Source organism: Oncorhynchus clarkii, chromosome 30 (assembly GCF_045791955.1).
Source record: "Oncorhynchus clarkii lewisi isolate Uvic-CL-2024 chromosome 30, UVic_Ocla_1.0, whole genome shotgun sequence".
Lineage (NCBI taxonomy): Eukaryota > Metazoa > Chordata > Actinopteri > Salmoniformes > Salmonidae > Oncorhynchus > Oncorhynchus clarkii.
Window position 1 is genome coordinate 30926601 of NC_092176.1, and position 16554 is coordinate 30943154.

A 16554-nucleotide genomic window follows, 5' to 3' on the forward strand; every position below is an offset into this window, starting at 1 on the left:
TTCTAACTTGGAACCTCAAGTACAAACACAATTTTCCCCTCATAGGTACGCAATCTGGAATAATAAAGACATAAGATACAAAAACACGTCTTTGTCTTTCCAGAACTGGTTTGACAACAACATTATTTGGGTTAAACAATTATTGAATAATGATGGACAACTATATGATTATCCAGAATTTATTACAACACATTCACTCCTGAGGAGTATCAAATTGTTGTTAGAGCTGTCCCTAAAGGTGCTATTCTTCTTTTAGGAGAATATAACAATACTCCAAGTGCAACTGTTGAGGATTTTGTAGACTCAATACAACTAGAAGGAATTTACATTTTAAACTACAAATGTAATAACATGTATATAAGGAAACTATGTCCATATGTTACTATTCCCTCTGCTAAAATGTACTGGAGTGCAGCCCTGGGACAAGTGAACTGGAACAAAGTTTCATTGTTATCTGGTAAATATTATATCTAATAAGGTGAAAGAAGTATCATACAAACTCATTCATAGAATCTACCCTGTAAAGACCTTTATTATACACAGATTTAAAATAGCTATTGATAACAAATGTGTATTTTGTGGTTGTGACCCAGAGACTCTTGACCATTTATTTTGGGACTGTTCTTATGTCAGAAGATTTTGTTGTGAGTTAGAAGATTTTATTTTAAAAGAAACAACTATTAATGTTAATTTGAAAGACTGTCACGCCCTGGCCATATAGGGGCTTTTATTCTCTATTTTGGTTAGGCCAGGGTGTGACTAGGGTGGGCATTCTATGTTAAATTTCTATGTTTTGGATTTCTTTGTTGTTTGGCCGGGTGTGGTTCTCAATCAGAGGCAGCTGTCTATCGTTGTCTCTGATTGAGAGCCATACTTAGGTAGCCTTGTCCCACATGGGTTTTGTGGGTCGTTGTTTTGTGTTGAGTGTTTGTATCGCCTGTCAGAACTGTTTCGGTTATTCCTTTTGTTATTTTGTATTTAGTGTTCAGTTTCTAATAAATAATATGAACACGTACCACGCTGCACCTTGGTCCTCACCTTCTTCCTCTGAATGCCGTTACAGAACTACCCACCACCAAAGGACCAAGCAGCTTGGAGAAGAGGACTGGACATGGGAACAGGCGGAGGCAGCAGGAGAAGGGAACCGGCTGGCAAGGAAGCCCGAGAAGCAGCCCCCCCACCCCCAAAAAAATTGGGGGGCACACGGGGAGTATGGCAGAGTCAGGTTGGAGACCTGAGCCCACTCCTCATGCTTACCGTGGTGATCATGGCACTGGTCAGGCCCCGGGCTATGGGGTGAAATTGGAGGTGAGCAAAGGAAGCGAAGCCGAGACTGTGAAGGAGTTGATGGGGAGATTGGAGGAGAGAGCAATGAGAGAGCTGCTGTGTTGGTGCATGAGGCACGACTTCCGCCCGACGGAGCGTGTCCGCGATTTGATGTCACCTGAGTCAGCTCTCCATACTCGTCCTAAGGTGCGTGCTAGCCGTCTGGTGAAGACTGTGCCAGCCCCATGCACCAGGCCTCCTGTGCGCCCCACTAGCCCTGCACATCCTGTGCCGGCTCGGCGCTACAGCTCTCCAATACTTGCTCTGAGCCCGGTGCGCTACATTCCAGCTCCCCGCATCTGCTGGGCTAGGGTGAGGTTCCAGCCAGGACGGATGGTGCCAGCCCTGCTCTCCAGACCGCCAGTGCGTCTCCTCAGGCCAGGATATCCTGCGTCGGCTCTGCGCACTGTGTCTCCCGTGTGTCTGCACAGCCCAGTGCGTACTGTGCCTGCGCCCCGCACGTGCCGGGCTAAAATCACCATCCAGCCAGGATGGGTTGTGCAGGCCCTTAGTTCGAGACCTCCAGTGCGCCTCCACGGCCCGGTCTATCCTGTGCCTCCTCCAAGGACCAGGCTGTCTCTCCGTCTCCTCCCTCCAGAGTCGGACAGGCGCGGCGCTGCCAGAGTCGCCCGCCTGTCCGGCGCTGCCAGAGTCGCCCGCCTGTCCGGCGCTGCCAGAGTCGCCCGCCTGTCCGGCGCTGCCAGAGTCGCCCGCCTGTCCGGCGCTGCCAGAGTCGCCCGCCTGTCCGGCGCTGCCAGAATCGCCCGCCTGTCCGGCGCTGCCAGAGTCGCCCGCTGCGAGGGTCCCCAGTCCGGGGACTCTGATATTATGTTTTATTTTGAACCAAATGATATGGACCCTGATTTAACTTTCATTGTTAATTTGTTTATCTTTCATGGAAGATTCTTTGTCCATAAAATGAAGTGGGCAGAGAACAAACCCCTTTTACATTATTTAAGATATAATTTAAACATTATTTTGAAATGATCAGTAAATGTAAAAACAAAAAAGCAATACGCACCATAAAAGTATTTAACAAATTGAAAATAATCTTGATATGTAATACTCTGTCTGTTAGGTTTATGTACTCTTGTTTGTATGTTTCTGTTTTTTTTGTATTTGTTGTGTTCATAATAAAATAAATAATAATACAAAATAAAAATATTAGTTTTTTTTAAAGATTGACTCTGGTCTTCCAACATGGGACCTGGTGTGGTTGCTAGGTGATTTGTGACGCGATGCAACCCCTATACACAGATTGTGATGATGCGCTGTACTGTCTCTGATAAGGCGGTGTGTGTGGCAAGGGAGGGAAAGATGGCGGAAGTGGATGCTGAGTTAGAATCAAGCAGCGCGTCGAGACAAGTTGGTGAAGACAAATGTTCTGAATGGACAACAGTGGTATCGAAAACTGGAGTGGATGATACATGTATGAATGGAAATGAACCGCTTCTTGTTGGGATGCATTTGTTGAGTAAGGATGCATATGTGGGAGACCTGTTTGAGATGTCAAAAATGGTGAAGTATGCACTGGGACAAGTGGAGTCTGTCAGTGACCACTAGTTGTCTTATTTTGAGTAATTGTATTTCTGAAGAACATAGGAAGATTGCAGTGAGCCTCAAAAGAATCCGAACAACAGAAGTTTTGTGTTTTAAACTTCGGAGTAGATCAACCGTCAAAGGAGTCATCTCAGGGGTGACAATGGATGTTCAGGTTGAATACCTGAAGAGAATTCCTGGTGTGGTTGGTGCCCCTGTGTCTTACCCGATGGGTGAATGGAGAAAAATAAAAAAGTCTGTCGGTCCTGTTGTGTTTTGATAAATAGCAAATACCTACGCATGTGAAGCTTGGTTAAGCAAGATACGCTGTTAGAGCTTTCATCCCCAAACCATTGCAGTAAGAATTGCAGAGGATTTGACCATGTTTCAAGTGTTTGCAGACGGACATAATATACGGAAAAACGGTGTGTAGAAGGACTTTGGTGTTGCAATTGTTGTGGGGATCATGATCCCGAGTTCCTGGAGTGCCCTGTAAGGAGTGCCCTGTAAGGGGTGCCCTGTAAGGAGTGCCCTGTAAGGAGTGCCCTGTAAGGGTGAAAGAGATTGAGGTGGCAAAGGCTAGAAAGGTCCATTGAATCTCCTATTCAGAAGGCGATTAAAATAATTGAGAAGACAAGTGATGCTTGTGAAGATATGGTAGTGGACACACCACAGCCTGTAGTTTTAGTTTGATTTATTTCACCTAAATTTAACCAGGTAGGCTACTTAAGAACACGTTCTCATTTACAACTGTGACCTGGCCAAGAATAAAGCAAAGCAGTTCGACACATACAACAACACAGAGTTACACATGGAATAAACAAACATACAGTCAATAATACAGTATTAAAAGTATATATACAGTGTGTGCAAATAAGGTAAGATAAGGGAGGTAAGGCAATAAATAGGCCATGGTGGCGAAGTAATTACAATATACCAATTAAACACTGGAGTGATAGATGTGCAGAAGTCGATGTGCAAGTAGAGATACTGGGGTGCAAAGGAGAAAGAAAAGAAAAAAACAATATGGGGATGAGGTAGTTGGATGGGCTATTTACAGATGGGCTGTGTACAGGTGCAGTGATCTGTGATCTGCTCTGACAACTGGTGCTTAAAGCTAGTGAGGGAGATATGAGTCTCCAGCTTCTGTGATTTTTGATATTCATTCCAGTCATTGGCAGCAGAGAACTGGAAGGTGAGGCGGTCAAAGGAGGAATTGGCTTTGGGGGTGACCGGTGAGATACACCTGCTGGAGCGCGTGCTACGCGTAGGTGCTGCTATGGTTACCAGTGAGCTGAGATAAGGCAGGGATTTACCTAGCAGAGACTTGTAAATGACCTGGAGCCAGTGGGTTTGGCGGTGAGTATGAAGCGAGGGCCAGCCAACGAGAGCGTACAGGTCGCAATGGTGGGTGGTACATAGGGCTTTGGTGACAAAACGGATGACACTGTGATAGACTGCATCCAATTTGTTGAGTAGAGTGTTGGAGGCTATTTTGTAAATGACATCGCTGAAATCGAGGATCGGTAAGATGGTCAGTTTTACGAGGGTATGTTTGGCAGTGTGAGTGAAGGAGGCTTTGTTGCGAAATAGGAAGCCATTTCTAGATTTAATTTTGGATTGGAGATGCTTAATGTGAGTCTGGAAGGAGAGTTTACAGTCTAACCAGACACCTAGGTATTTTGTAGCTGTCCACATATTTTAAGTTAGAACCGTCCAGAGTAGTGATGCTGGACAGGCGGGCAGGTGCAGGCAGCGATCGGTTGAAGAGCATGCATTTAGTTTTACTTGCATTTAAGAGCAGGTGGAGGCAACGGAAGGAGAGTTGTATGGCATTGAAGCACGTCTGGAGGTTAGTTAACACAGTGTCCAAAGAAGGGCCAGAAGTATACAGAATGGTGTCATCTGCGTAGAGGTGGATCAGAGAATCACCAGCAGCAAGAGTGACATCATTGATGTATAAAGAGAAGAGAGTCAGCCCGAGAATTGAACCCTGTGGCACCCCCATAGAGAGTGCCAGAGGTCCAGACAACAGGCTAATTTGAAACACTGAACTCTAACAGAGAAGTAGTTGGTGAACCATGCGAGGCAGTCATTTGAGAAACCAAGGCTGTTTAGTCTGCCAATAAGAATGTGGTGATTGACAGAGTCGAAAGCCTTGGCCAGGTCGATGAATACGGCTGCACAGTACTGTCTCTTATTGATGGCTATGATATCATTTAGGACCTTGAGCGTGGCTGAGATGCACCCGTGACCAGCTCTGAAACTGGATTGCATAGCGTAGAAGGTACGGTGGGATTCGAAATGGTTGGTAATCTGTTTGTTAATTTGGCTTTTGAATACCTTAGAAAGGCAGGGTAGGATAGATATAGGTCTGTAGCAGTTTGAGTCTATAGAGTGTCTCCCCCTTTTGAGGTGGGGGATGATCGCAGCAGCTTTCCAATCTTTGGGAATCTCAGACGATACGAAAGAGAGATTTAGTAGGCTAGTAAAAGGGGTTGCAACAATTTCGGTAGATAATTTTAGAAAGAGATAGTCCGGATTATCTAGCCCGGCTGATTTGTAGGGGTTCAGATTTTGCAGCTCTTTCAGAACATCAGCTATCTGGATTTGGGTGAAGGAGAAATGGGGGAGGCTTGAGCAAGTTGCTGTGGGGGGTGCCAGGCAGTTGACCGGGGTAGGGGTAGCCAGATGGATAGCATGGCCAGCCGTAGAAAAATGCTTATTAAAATTCTCAATTATAGTTGATTTATCGGTGGTGACAGTATTTACTTGCCTCAGTGCAGTGGGCAGCTGGGAGGAGGTGCTCTTATTCTCAATGGACTTTACAGTGTCCCAGAACTTTTTTGAGTTTGTGCTACAGGATGCAAATTTGTGTTTGAAAAAGCTAGCCTTAGCTTTCATAACTGCCTGTGTATATTTGTTCCTAACTTCACTGAAAAGTTGCACGGGGGCGATTCAATGCTAATGCAGTACGCCACAGGATGTTTTTGTGCTGGTCAAGGGCAGTCAGGTCTGGAGAGAACCAAGAGCTATATCTGTTCCTGATTCTACATTTTTTGAATGGAGCATGCTTATTTAAGATGGTGAGGAAGGCATTTTTAAAGAATAATAAGAATGTTTGTTGCCAGTAAAAAGATACTTTGTGTATTAAAAAGGATTTTGCTGCGTTCTTTGCCACAGTTATAAACTGTATGACACAAGTCTCAAAGAAGTCTTAGAAACTGGACGTTATTGTGGCTGCGGCAGAAAGGTTTTTGGGACCTAAGGATTTTACATCTGAAGACTTGCAAGGGGTCTTCCTGCCAGGTTCCTTCCCCTTGAGCCTGTGTAGGGATCAGATGTTTTATTTTTTTAACAGAAAAGTTGTTTGATTTAAAAATGTCTTTATTTTTGGTAGTTTGTTCAGTTTTTTGGGGAATCCTGATTCCATCCCGCACAGTAGGTGGCAGGATGCACATTAAATTGTGCGTTCGCCATTATACCATAGAAGAAGAAGATGAGGCGGTAGAGCAATTACTCCATTGATGTTCTTCAAATGGCACCACCCTACCATTCTTAAATATCTGATTTATGCATGTGTGGAAAAAAGAGTGCATTTTTGGATCAGCAGTGCAGGTGACCGATTGTTTGACCACAAGTGAGAGTTGTTTGATATCGTTGAAACTTGTTTTGCTATTGCAGAAATGTGGTAAGAGGTTAATGGGAATTGACGGCTAGTAGTGTGGACAAAATGGAGTAAATGGAGAAAAAGTTTGAGAAGCAACAGCTATGCTAGAATGCGAACAACATGGCTGTCAGTTCTGATGGTATGGAGCGGGAGGATGAGGGTCCAGGGCCGGAATGGTCGGTTGTGGAAAGACATAGGAAGAAGAGAGATCATAATACAGAAAGCAGTGGAGTGTCTAGTAAAGAAAGCATAACGAGGCAAAGGTAGGAAGCAAAAGTAGTGATGTGTTGGAGTGGAAAGTGGTGATAGTGTTTGATGAGACCACAGAGCCTCACACTCTGTCCAACTAACTAATGCTAATAACAAAGTTACATATATTTAAATGTTTTTGTTGAAACATTAGTAATCTCTAAAAAATGATACTTTAAGGAAATATGTTTTTTTAATGTTTAGCTCACATAATGTAAAAGTATGCATTTAAGGTGTCTGTAGTAGAATAAATGTGGCAAAAAACAAATGTAGACATTAATAAATGCGTTTCTATAGATTCCAAAGTATTTTTTATAATGCTGGGGAGTGCCAAGATGGAGACATGCTGGCTTCAACACAGCGCCCCCTATTAGTCATGTAGTGTTTATCTAAATCATTGGCCTGTCTGGATGCAGTCTTAAGACGACTCTCACAATGAATCAGCCATCACCCACCCACCAATGGGTTCTGATCATAGAGATAGATATAGGACACCTTTTTTAGCTGTGCCATTATAGCGTCTGTCACAGCATGGGCAGCGCCATTGAGGCTGCAACCCGTAGGAATCCTCACCCAGGTCAGAGTGTTGGACCAGTAACCGGAAGCTTGCTAGATCGAATCCCTGAGCTGACTAGGTACAAATCTGTCATTCTGCCCCTGAACAAGGCAGTTAACCCACTGTTCCTAGGCTGTCATTGTAAATACGAATTTGTTCTTAACTGACTTACCTAGTTAAATAAAAATATCTCTGCATTGACATGATTGGTTGATGGTAGGTAGTGGTGGGAGATCCTGTATAAACACAAACTCACTTATTTCACAACATCTCTGTGATACGCAAGAAGTATGAATTGCAAGGTTTCTGCAGAGGCTGTATCACTGTAAATGCTGCATGGCCATTGCAGATGATGGATTGACCTTTTAAGCTCTATGATATCCGCAAACAATTGTTAAAGTGCATGCCACCACCTACTGTGCTGGAATGATCTGCCCAATTCTGTACCATGAAAATAAAATTAAAAAACAAATAAATCCTTAACTTCTACCACACCATAGAATGAGGGTCCAGGGCCGGAATGGTTAATAGTGGAAAGACATAGGAAGAAGAGAGATCATGATTCAGAAAGCAGTGGAGTGTCTAGTAAAGAAAGCATAAAGAGGGCCAAGGTAGGAAGCAAGAGTAGTGATTGTTGGAGTGGAAAGTGGTGATAGTGTTTGATGAGACCACAGAGCCTCACACCCTGTCCAACTAACTAATGCTGTAGAGAAAGAGGTAGGTGAAGTGAAATTAGCCGGGTTCATTGGAAATGGTAGATTGTTAATATTGTGTGGTAGCCAGGCTCAGCAAGAGAATATTTTGAAAATGGAAAAGCTTAATTGGAAGAAGATTAAAAGCCATGTCCCTGGTGCTTATGCTAGGTCGAGGGGAGTCATCACTGGTTTCCCAATATCTAAGTCCACAGATGATATTGAAGAAAATGTGAAGGGAGGCAGAGAGATGGAGGCCAAAAGGTTGATCGGTAGGAAAGAGGGTCAAAGAAGTGAAAGCTTATCAGTGATGCTGAGGTTTGAGAGTTTTGCTGGGAAAAGTAGAGAAAGGATTCCTTAGTTTCAACGTTAGAGAATTTGTATCATTTGCAGTGCAGTGTTTTAAATTCCAAAGAATGGGACATGCAGCTGCTCAATGTAAAGGAAAGAAAATGTGTGCCAAGTATGGAGGGGCACATGATTACAGTGAATGTGGAAGCATTGTGAAGGTTAAGTGCACTAATTTTGAGGAGAACACCATGCAGAATTTGGTGGATACCAGGTACCGAGAGAGGCTCAGAGATATAGGATCAGTCATGATGTGTCGTATGCAGAGGCCATAAAACATGTTGGTAGAACTACACTGGGGACTGGTGGAGCTTAAATGAATGTACCTGTAGTAAGTGGACCTACTGTCAGGACTGGTGCTTCTGATGGTCCTGGCCGGGTTTTGAGGCCTGTTCAGAAATCTTGTGCTCATGAATGTGCGGTGTCAAATGACACTTTAATAATGAATAAAGTTGACTTCATAGGTTTTATTGGTAAGGCTATCAATATAACTTTGGTTGTGGAAAGCAGAAATGCCAGGTTGAAGGTTATTGTGGAGACTCCAAAAGAGATATTGGGGGTAACAGATGTTACTGTTGAAATGGTTGTTGACATGCTGAACAATCCTAAGGGTGGAGTGTTTCAACATGATATAGATCTAGTTCTATGGGGTTGGGGAGGGTGTGGTAGAAGTTAGGATTTATTTGGTTTTGAATTTTATTTTCATGGTAGTACAGAATTGGGCAGATCATTCCAGCACAGTAGGTGACGGCATGCAATTTAACGATTGTTTGCGGACCGCCATGATATCATAGAAGAAGAAGATGAGGCGGTGTTGCATTCCGGAACAATTATCCTGTGGGACATTGCTTATATCGTGACGTGGTTGGAGTGATAGAAATAAACTACATTAGTGAACGATCTGTAGTTATGGACTAATTCCGTTGGTATTTTATTCTCAACATATGTCAAACAGTGCAGTCTTGTCTGGTAAGTAAGTACGACAAATTAACTTTAGCTAACTCCGTCGTCGAAAGAACACGAGTTGTTGTTGTAACGTTAGCCAGCTTTCTATGAAGTGGGATCGCATTTAGATTCATTCATCCAGTGTCAAATTGCTCTTCATCTCGCCAGGAAACTAAAATAAATAATTTAGCTATCGAGCTAGCAATCGGTGTGAGCTAACTAACTAACGAGCAATATTGATGAAAATCCAGTATATGACGAAGCGGTGCATGTCGACTTATTTCAAAGATATGTTTAACTAACCCTTGTTCCGTCTGTGATTCTATCGTTGTAATGTTAACTAGTGTAGATTGTAGAATATGTGGCACTGTGTGTAGTAGGCTATCTTACAGAGTATGTCCTTTGTGGCTATATGCTTGGTTTGCTTTGGCTCATGTGATTTTAATTGTTTCCCTTTCTTGGCAGGCAGGCATTGAGACCTTGGCGTTGTGGTTGTTGTTGATTTGAGGCTTCTGCGCGGGGACACGCCTATCATCCCTAGCGCTGTGACTCTCTGTCCCTGCGTCATCATGAAGCTGTACAGCCTCAGCGTCCTCCACAAAGGAGCGACAAAATCCAACCTCCTTAAATCTGCCTATGACCTATCCTCCTTTAGCTTCTTCCAACGCTCCAGGTGGGTCTTCCTCTTGGCACCTGGGTGCATTTTAATAGTCTAAAGGGGATTCCCCTCAATCTCCACTGATCTGAAGACAGGATATATGAAAGCAATGTGCGATGGACTCCGACTGGGAACATTCTGTCACCTGTCCAGTTCTTGTACATCAGTGCAGATGAAGGAGAAGATGACTTCCCTGTCATTAATAGTATCCTGTCATGGTTTAACATAATTCATTAGAATTGAAAGGAACACCAACACTGTTTTCACTATTGTCTGTGTTTTTGGTTTTGGCAGTGTCCAAGAGTTCATGACCTTCACCAGCGCCTTGATTGTGGAGCGTTCTGCACACGGCAGCCGAGCCTCAGTCAAAGAACAAGGTAAACTCCTGACACACTGGGCCATAGCATTTGGCGGTGTTCTGATTTTTTAAATTTAATAACTGTATTTAACATTAATTTAACTAGGCAAGTCAGTTAAGAACAAATTCTTATTTACAATGATGGCCTATCAAAAGGCCTCCTGCAGGACTGGGATTGAAAATAAAATATATAGGACAAAACACACATCACTACAAGAGAGACAACACAACACAAAGAGAGACCTAAGACAACAACATAGCAAGGCAGCAACACATAACAGCACAGCATGGTAGCAACACATGACCACAACATGGTACAAACATTGTTGGGCAAAGGGCAAGAAGGTAGAGACAACAATACATCACACAAAGCAGCCACAACTGTCAGTAAGAATGTCCATGACTGAGTCTTTGAATGAAGAGATTGAGATAAAACTGAAGTTTCTTTAGAAGTTTCTTCTACTTGTTGCTGAAGCGATTGTCCTGTTCTGCACTTGGGCTGTGGAAGAACCCCACGTCCATGTTATAAGTTAAGAAAGATATAAAAGCAGGTGATGGTGGAGCCTGGAGAAAGACCTGCTCACAGTGCTGTCTTCGACCTGCTCACAGTGCTGTCTTCGACCTGCTCACAGTGCTGTCTTCGACCTGCTCACAGTGCTGTCTTCGACCTGCTCACAGTGCTGTCTTCGACCTGCTCACAGTGCTGTCTTAGACCTGTTCACAGTGCTGTCTTCGACCTGCTCACAGTGCTGTCCTCGTCCTGCTCACAGGAGGTTATTCCTATAATTCATACCCTCTCCCTCCAGAGTACCTGTGCCACGTGTATGTGAGGAATGACAGTCTGAGTGCAGTGGTGATAGCAGACAGCGAGTATCCTCAAAGGGTCGCCTTCACACTACTAGACAAGGTGGGTAGAGATGATGTGCAGAGAGATACATTATTCCCTTAGCAACAAGTGGAGAATATTACTCTCTGGTCTGGGTCTTGTTCGTCTCAAGTTTTCTTCCAGAGTTATTGCTCCTCACCAGGCCCTTTCGGTATCAGTTTCAGCATTTTAATGCAGGGATCCTCCAAACTAAGAAGAAATGGTGTATGATTATAGATGTATTCTCAAAATTTGCAACCCACCTCTCGCATGACCAGGACGCACTTTGGGTCTCGACCCATAGTTTAAGAAATCCTGATTAAATGGTTTGATGTTTGATCATGCAGGTGCTAGAGGAGTTCTCCAGACAAGTGGACAGCATAGACTGGCCATCTGGAAACCCTGAAACCATCAACTACAAAGCTCTGGACATCCACCTGGCCAAGTACCAGGTACACATGGCATCCTGTCTCTAAAATGACACACAACAAACATTACACATACAATTAAATAACTTTGAAGAACACTTGAATATCCACGATTGTGATGGTTTGACGGAGTCTGTGTTTTCTCCTCAGAACCCCAGAGAGGCAGATGCTATGACCAAAGTGCAGGCTGAACTGGACGAGACAAAGATCATTCTGGTAAGTCTCTTCAGTCGACACTCCCTGACATAACCACATCTCTGAGAATCTCTCACATAATGGGCAAACTTGAGATAAGCTAATATATTTACCTCTAGCGTAAATCAACTGTTTATGCCAGTTGGAGATTTGTGTGAAAAACTGTCTCTATTCTGGTTTCTCAACCTTACTTTCTTTTGCTATGGACTCTAACATGATTTTCCCCATATAGGATGCTGAAACTTGCACTACTGCATGTCTAACACTGCTAGTGCCTGTGGTTGGTGTGATGCTGTATATGAAGTGTGGTGTGATTGTCTCTGCAGCACAACACCATGGAGTCTCTGTTGGAGAGAGGGGAGAAGCTGGATGATCTGGTGCAGAAGTCTGAACACCTTGGGAACCAGTCTAAAGCCTTCTATAAGACTGTAAGTACTGTAGTGACTGTGGACTGGGCTCTCCGGTTCAAACTGTCATTGCATTTTAGATTAAACTTGGGCTATTTTTAGGCTTTATAAAAACGGAGTGGCTGCTGATCTGACTTTTCTTCTTGACAGTTTAGAAGCTTCTGCATGTGAAGGATTCTCTACTCTACTTTCTACTGCTCTATTCGTTCGGTAGCTCAGAGAACAGGCTACTCTAACGAATGGTGCGCTGTTAATAGTTATATCAAAGTGGAATCAATGTCTGCAAGATCACACACTGATAGTATCCTACATAACAGAACCAAATATAATTGCATAGTATAACGTTACTGTAACAACACCTCATTTCTTTGGATTTTAGGATGATTGTGTGAATCGTTGCATTTTTCTCTCATGGCCTAAAACTCAACAGCGCGTGTCACTAGGCAAAGTAGGTGCGCTGATTGAAACTAAACACAGGTATGCTACAGTTGAACACCATTTGCTCTAATATTTGCTCACTGTACCTAATTCAAAACAACAATGTAGGCTAATTTGAAACAACACTGTGGAACTCAAGATCTAAATTAATTTCCTTATGAAACTGATTGAGATCAAATAGTTGGTGTGCAGAAGCTGAATGGATGTTTCACCTGTAAAACTTGAAGAATTATAATTCCAGATCGACAGTCAGAAATGTGAAGGGAGGGTGACCACAAATTTGTGTGCGCAGAACGTGATTCGGATCTTCAGCTGTGATGAAAAGGGATCCGGGACGGGGTTACTTACAGATCCGCGGCCTCTGTCTTTTTAAAACTCTTTATTACCACTAATTTTCTTCACGGCGGTAGCCGCCTCAGTGTGCAACTGATATAGTAATTGCTAATCAATCACTCTCTGTTTTCTATCCCACAGGCACGGAAGCAGAACTCATGCTGCGAGGTCATGTAATGACTGTGAACTGTCCTCTTAGACACATCTCTTGGCCTTTCTGCTCATCCTACAACTCCCATCATGCCCCAGCCTCCAGGAGATCGAATGGCCTCCGCTCAGTCACTGGGAGGGCACAGAGGCAGTTGGGTGGGGGGGTTGGCAGGGGAAATGATTATATTTATTTGCTTCATTGTGACCTCTCAAAAGGCATTGAGATGGTTCATAGCCAGACAGGATGTGGTCCGTCAATAACGTGTTTGTATCTTTGGTGGTTTGTTCTTTGAAAAAAGTCTTAAAGCGTTTCCTGAATTTCAGACTGTATCAGAATCTTATGTTTTGAAGGAGGAGAGATTAAGTTCTCATGCTTGGCTTTAAAGCAACCCTGACAATCTTGCTCTGTTCTATGTAGTAACTCACAGCTAACGTTAAACAAGAGACTTCTGGAACCCAGGATCTGCTGGTGTTCTCGTAAAGTTCTTGTAGTGTCGTCGTATTTTCTTTTCCCACTAGATGGTGCTGTTTCCTCACATTCGTATTTCAGGTATATTCAGTTACATATTTAAAGGGCCTCTGTATCCTGGAGGAATTATATTCTATGTATTGTGATTTGGGGGAGCAGTGGCTGTTTGTAACTGGGTCTGAGACATCAGAACTCCATGATCAAATTGCTCATTTCCACAGAATGTTTTAGGGTAGTGATTTAATCGTATTAAATCATGGGGGGTTTTGTGGAGGCATGTGAAAACTTTGAAAAATGTCAGAGTTTTTCATTGGTATTGCTCGTGCGGATGGGCTTGTTAAACTAAATTGGGTAGCCTGTACTTAGAAAGCAGTGTGTAGTGATGTCTATAGACTCGTCTTGAGATACTAAGCCTTATTGAATTATGGGTTACATTGAAGTCCTGCTGTGTACGAGTATGTGGTATGAAAGGCAGGTCTTGCAGTGTCCTACTGGAGTTGCGCTGTAATCCCTCCAAAGCTTTTTTTAATTTTGTGTTTCACAGAGTAGGCTAAAAAAAAAGTGTTTGTTCGGGCCATTGATGTATATAAAAACTGGATTGTTGACGCTATGTATTGACTATTGAGAGGCTTTGAAGCCACTGGTTGGCCATATTGGTACTCCCCAGTAGGAACAGTCCTCCATAGGAATTATTGAAATTCTACAGTATTTCAATTACATTTTTCAAGGACAAAGTTACATATATTTAAATGTTTTTGTTGTAACATTAGTAATCTCTAAAAAATGATACTTTAAGGAAATATGTTTTTTTTATGTTTAGCTCACATGATGTAAAAGTATGCATTTAAGGTGTCTGTAGTAGAATAAATGTAGACATTAATAAATGCATTTCTATAGATTCCAAAATATTTTTTATAATGCTGGGGAGTGCCAAGATGGAGACATGCTGGCTTCAACACAGCGCCCCCTATTAGTCATGTAGTGTTTATCTAAATCATTGGTCTGTCTGGATGCAGTCTTAAGACGACTCTCACAATGAATCAGCCATCACCCACCCACCAATGGGTTCTGATCATAGAGATAGATATAGGACACTTTTTTTAGCTGTGCCATTATAGCGTCTGTCACAGCATGGGCGGCGCCATTGAGGCTGCAACCCGTAGGAATCCTCACCCAGTTTACTATTTTAAAATGGCGGAAGTATGGTGGAAGCCCTCAATGGCGCTGCCAATGCTAAAATGGCATTTTGGCCACTAGAGGCCTTTATCATTCTCTATAGTTATGATCCACTATAAGAGGCCATTTATGCTTGATCAGAAAGTGTGGTCGGAAACTCCGTATGGAGGGTGTGACATAATTGCAGAGCATCCGGAGGCATGCTGAGGCCAAATTGAGTTCCGTACCACATTGCTGTGGGCCTCCCAAATGTTTGAACAATGTGAAGGGCATTGAGGTGGCAGGTAGCCTAGTGGTCAGAGTGTTGGACCAGTAACCGAAAGTTTGGTAGATCGAATCCCTGAGCTGACTAGGTAAAAATCTGTCATTCTGCCCCTGAACAAGGCAGTTAACCCACTGTTCCTAGGCTGTCATTGTAAGTAAGAATTTGTTCTTAACTGACTTGCCTAGTTAAATAAAAATATCTCTGCATTGACATGATTGGTTGATGCTAGGTAGTAATGGAGGTCCTGTATAAACACAAACTCACTTCTTTCACTACAGCTCTTTGAAGCGGAAGTATGAAATGTGTGGTTTCTGCAGAGGCTGTATCATTGGAGATGCTGCATGGCCATTGCAGATGACGGATTGACCATGCAGCGCCTTTTAAGCTCTGACCCGTTATGGACGTACTTGCTCAGCTGTTACATTTTTGCAACTTGATTGACGAGGGACTATTTGTATAGAACAGTATATAACAGACAAGATTCCCCTTTCAGCATAACATAGGTGTGTTCAACAAACATTTCTATCAAAGCATTCTGTTTCATTTAACTGGCTCAGTTTTGTGTGAAAAACACTCCTCACAGGCCAACATCCCAGATAGCACTCCTTGTAATCAGTACCCTAACACTTATTTGGCTTTGGATGGTTTTTCATTGTGTTCCCAGACTCCAAAGGACGAGTTGTTGGACAATGTGAGATGGAGAGAGGCCTTTGATATTTTAGATGTAGTTTATCTTGCTGCTTTATTTTGTGTCTTATGACCTGATTGTGTGTGTGTGTGTGTTTGTGAACATCTGTGTGCAAATACATAATTAGTCTGTGACCTGAACTGCTCTTATTGCTTTATGGCACAACTTCTGTGTAACTTCTAGAAGCTGACTACACTCTCCATAATGTTGGATGTGGGGCAAACAGATAGTTAACTTGACACCAGTGTTTCCAATGAAGGACACTTTGATGACTCTTGTACATTTATGATCAACTCCCCAAATGAAGTAAGCCAAGGGTGAACAAAAAAAAACAATTCTCTGAGGAATTTTGTTCTGTAAACGTTTAAGTTGTGCTGAAAACTTAAATACTGTTACAAATACTATTAAAGTTAAGCTGTAGCTATTTAGTGATTTGTTTCGCCACTTTAAATATCATGTCTTAGAGATGTTCTGTAATTTATTTAGTTAAATAGCACATCATGGAATTGGAAGCAAACATTGAAGATGTTGTATTAATAAATATTTTGGACATTTATTTAGCTGAAACACTGTTTACAGAAGTTGTAATATTGCCTAGATAAAAAACAAAAGGCCTTGAACAGATGTGTCCTGTAAAATTCATTGTTTTACAGTGTAGTGTTATAACCAACCTGTGGGAATCATTTTATAATAAACCAATCAAGCAAACCACCTAGACAAGATATAACAACTAATAGTAATGGTAATCATGATAGTATATTTAAAACCAAATACTTTTAGACTTTTACTCAAGTAGTAT

General features: G+C 42.6%; 1 protein-coding gene across 1 annotated transcript; it reads left to right on the top strand.

The window, feature by feature from the left end:
• Nucleotides 1-9165: 9165 nt before the first annotated feature.
• Nucleotides 9166-16375, top strand: LOC139389442 (synaptobrevin homolog YKT6). The gene is made up of 8 exons (XM_071136204.1): nt 9166-9349; nt 9791-9998; nt 10278-10360; nt 11148-11248; nt 11554-11658; nt 11785-11850; nt 12156-12257; nt 13149-16375. Exons 2-8 carry the CDS (start codon nt 9895-9897, stop codon nt 13182-13184), a joined length of 597 nt encoding a protein of 198 aa, XP_070992305.1. The 5' UTR covers nt 9166-9349; nt 9791-9894; the 3' UTR covers nt 13185-16375.
• Nucleotides 16376-16554: the final 179 nt, after the last annotated feature.

Excerpts from the sequence above, each read along its gene's own strand:
- LOC139389442 (XM_071136204.1), top strand. The coding sequence starts at position 9,895 with ATGAAGCTGTACAGCCTCAGCGTCCTCCACAAAGGAGCGACAAAATCC. Across the intron at positions 10,361-11,147 it reads AGCCTCAGTCAAAGAACAAG|AGTACCTGTGCCACGTGTAT; the intron begins GTAAACTCCTGA and ends CTCTCCCTCCAG. Across the intron at positions 11,851-12,155 it reads ACGAGACAAAGATCATTCTG|CACAACACCATGGAGTCTCT; the intron begins GTAAGTCTCTTC and ends TTGTCTCTGCAG.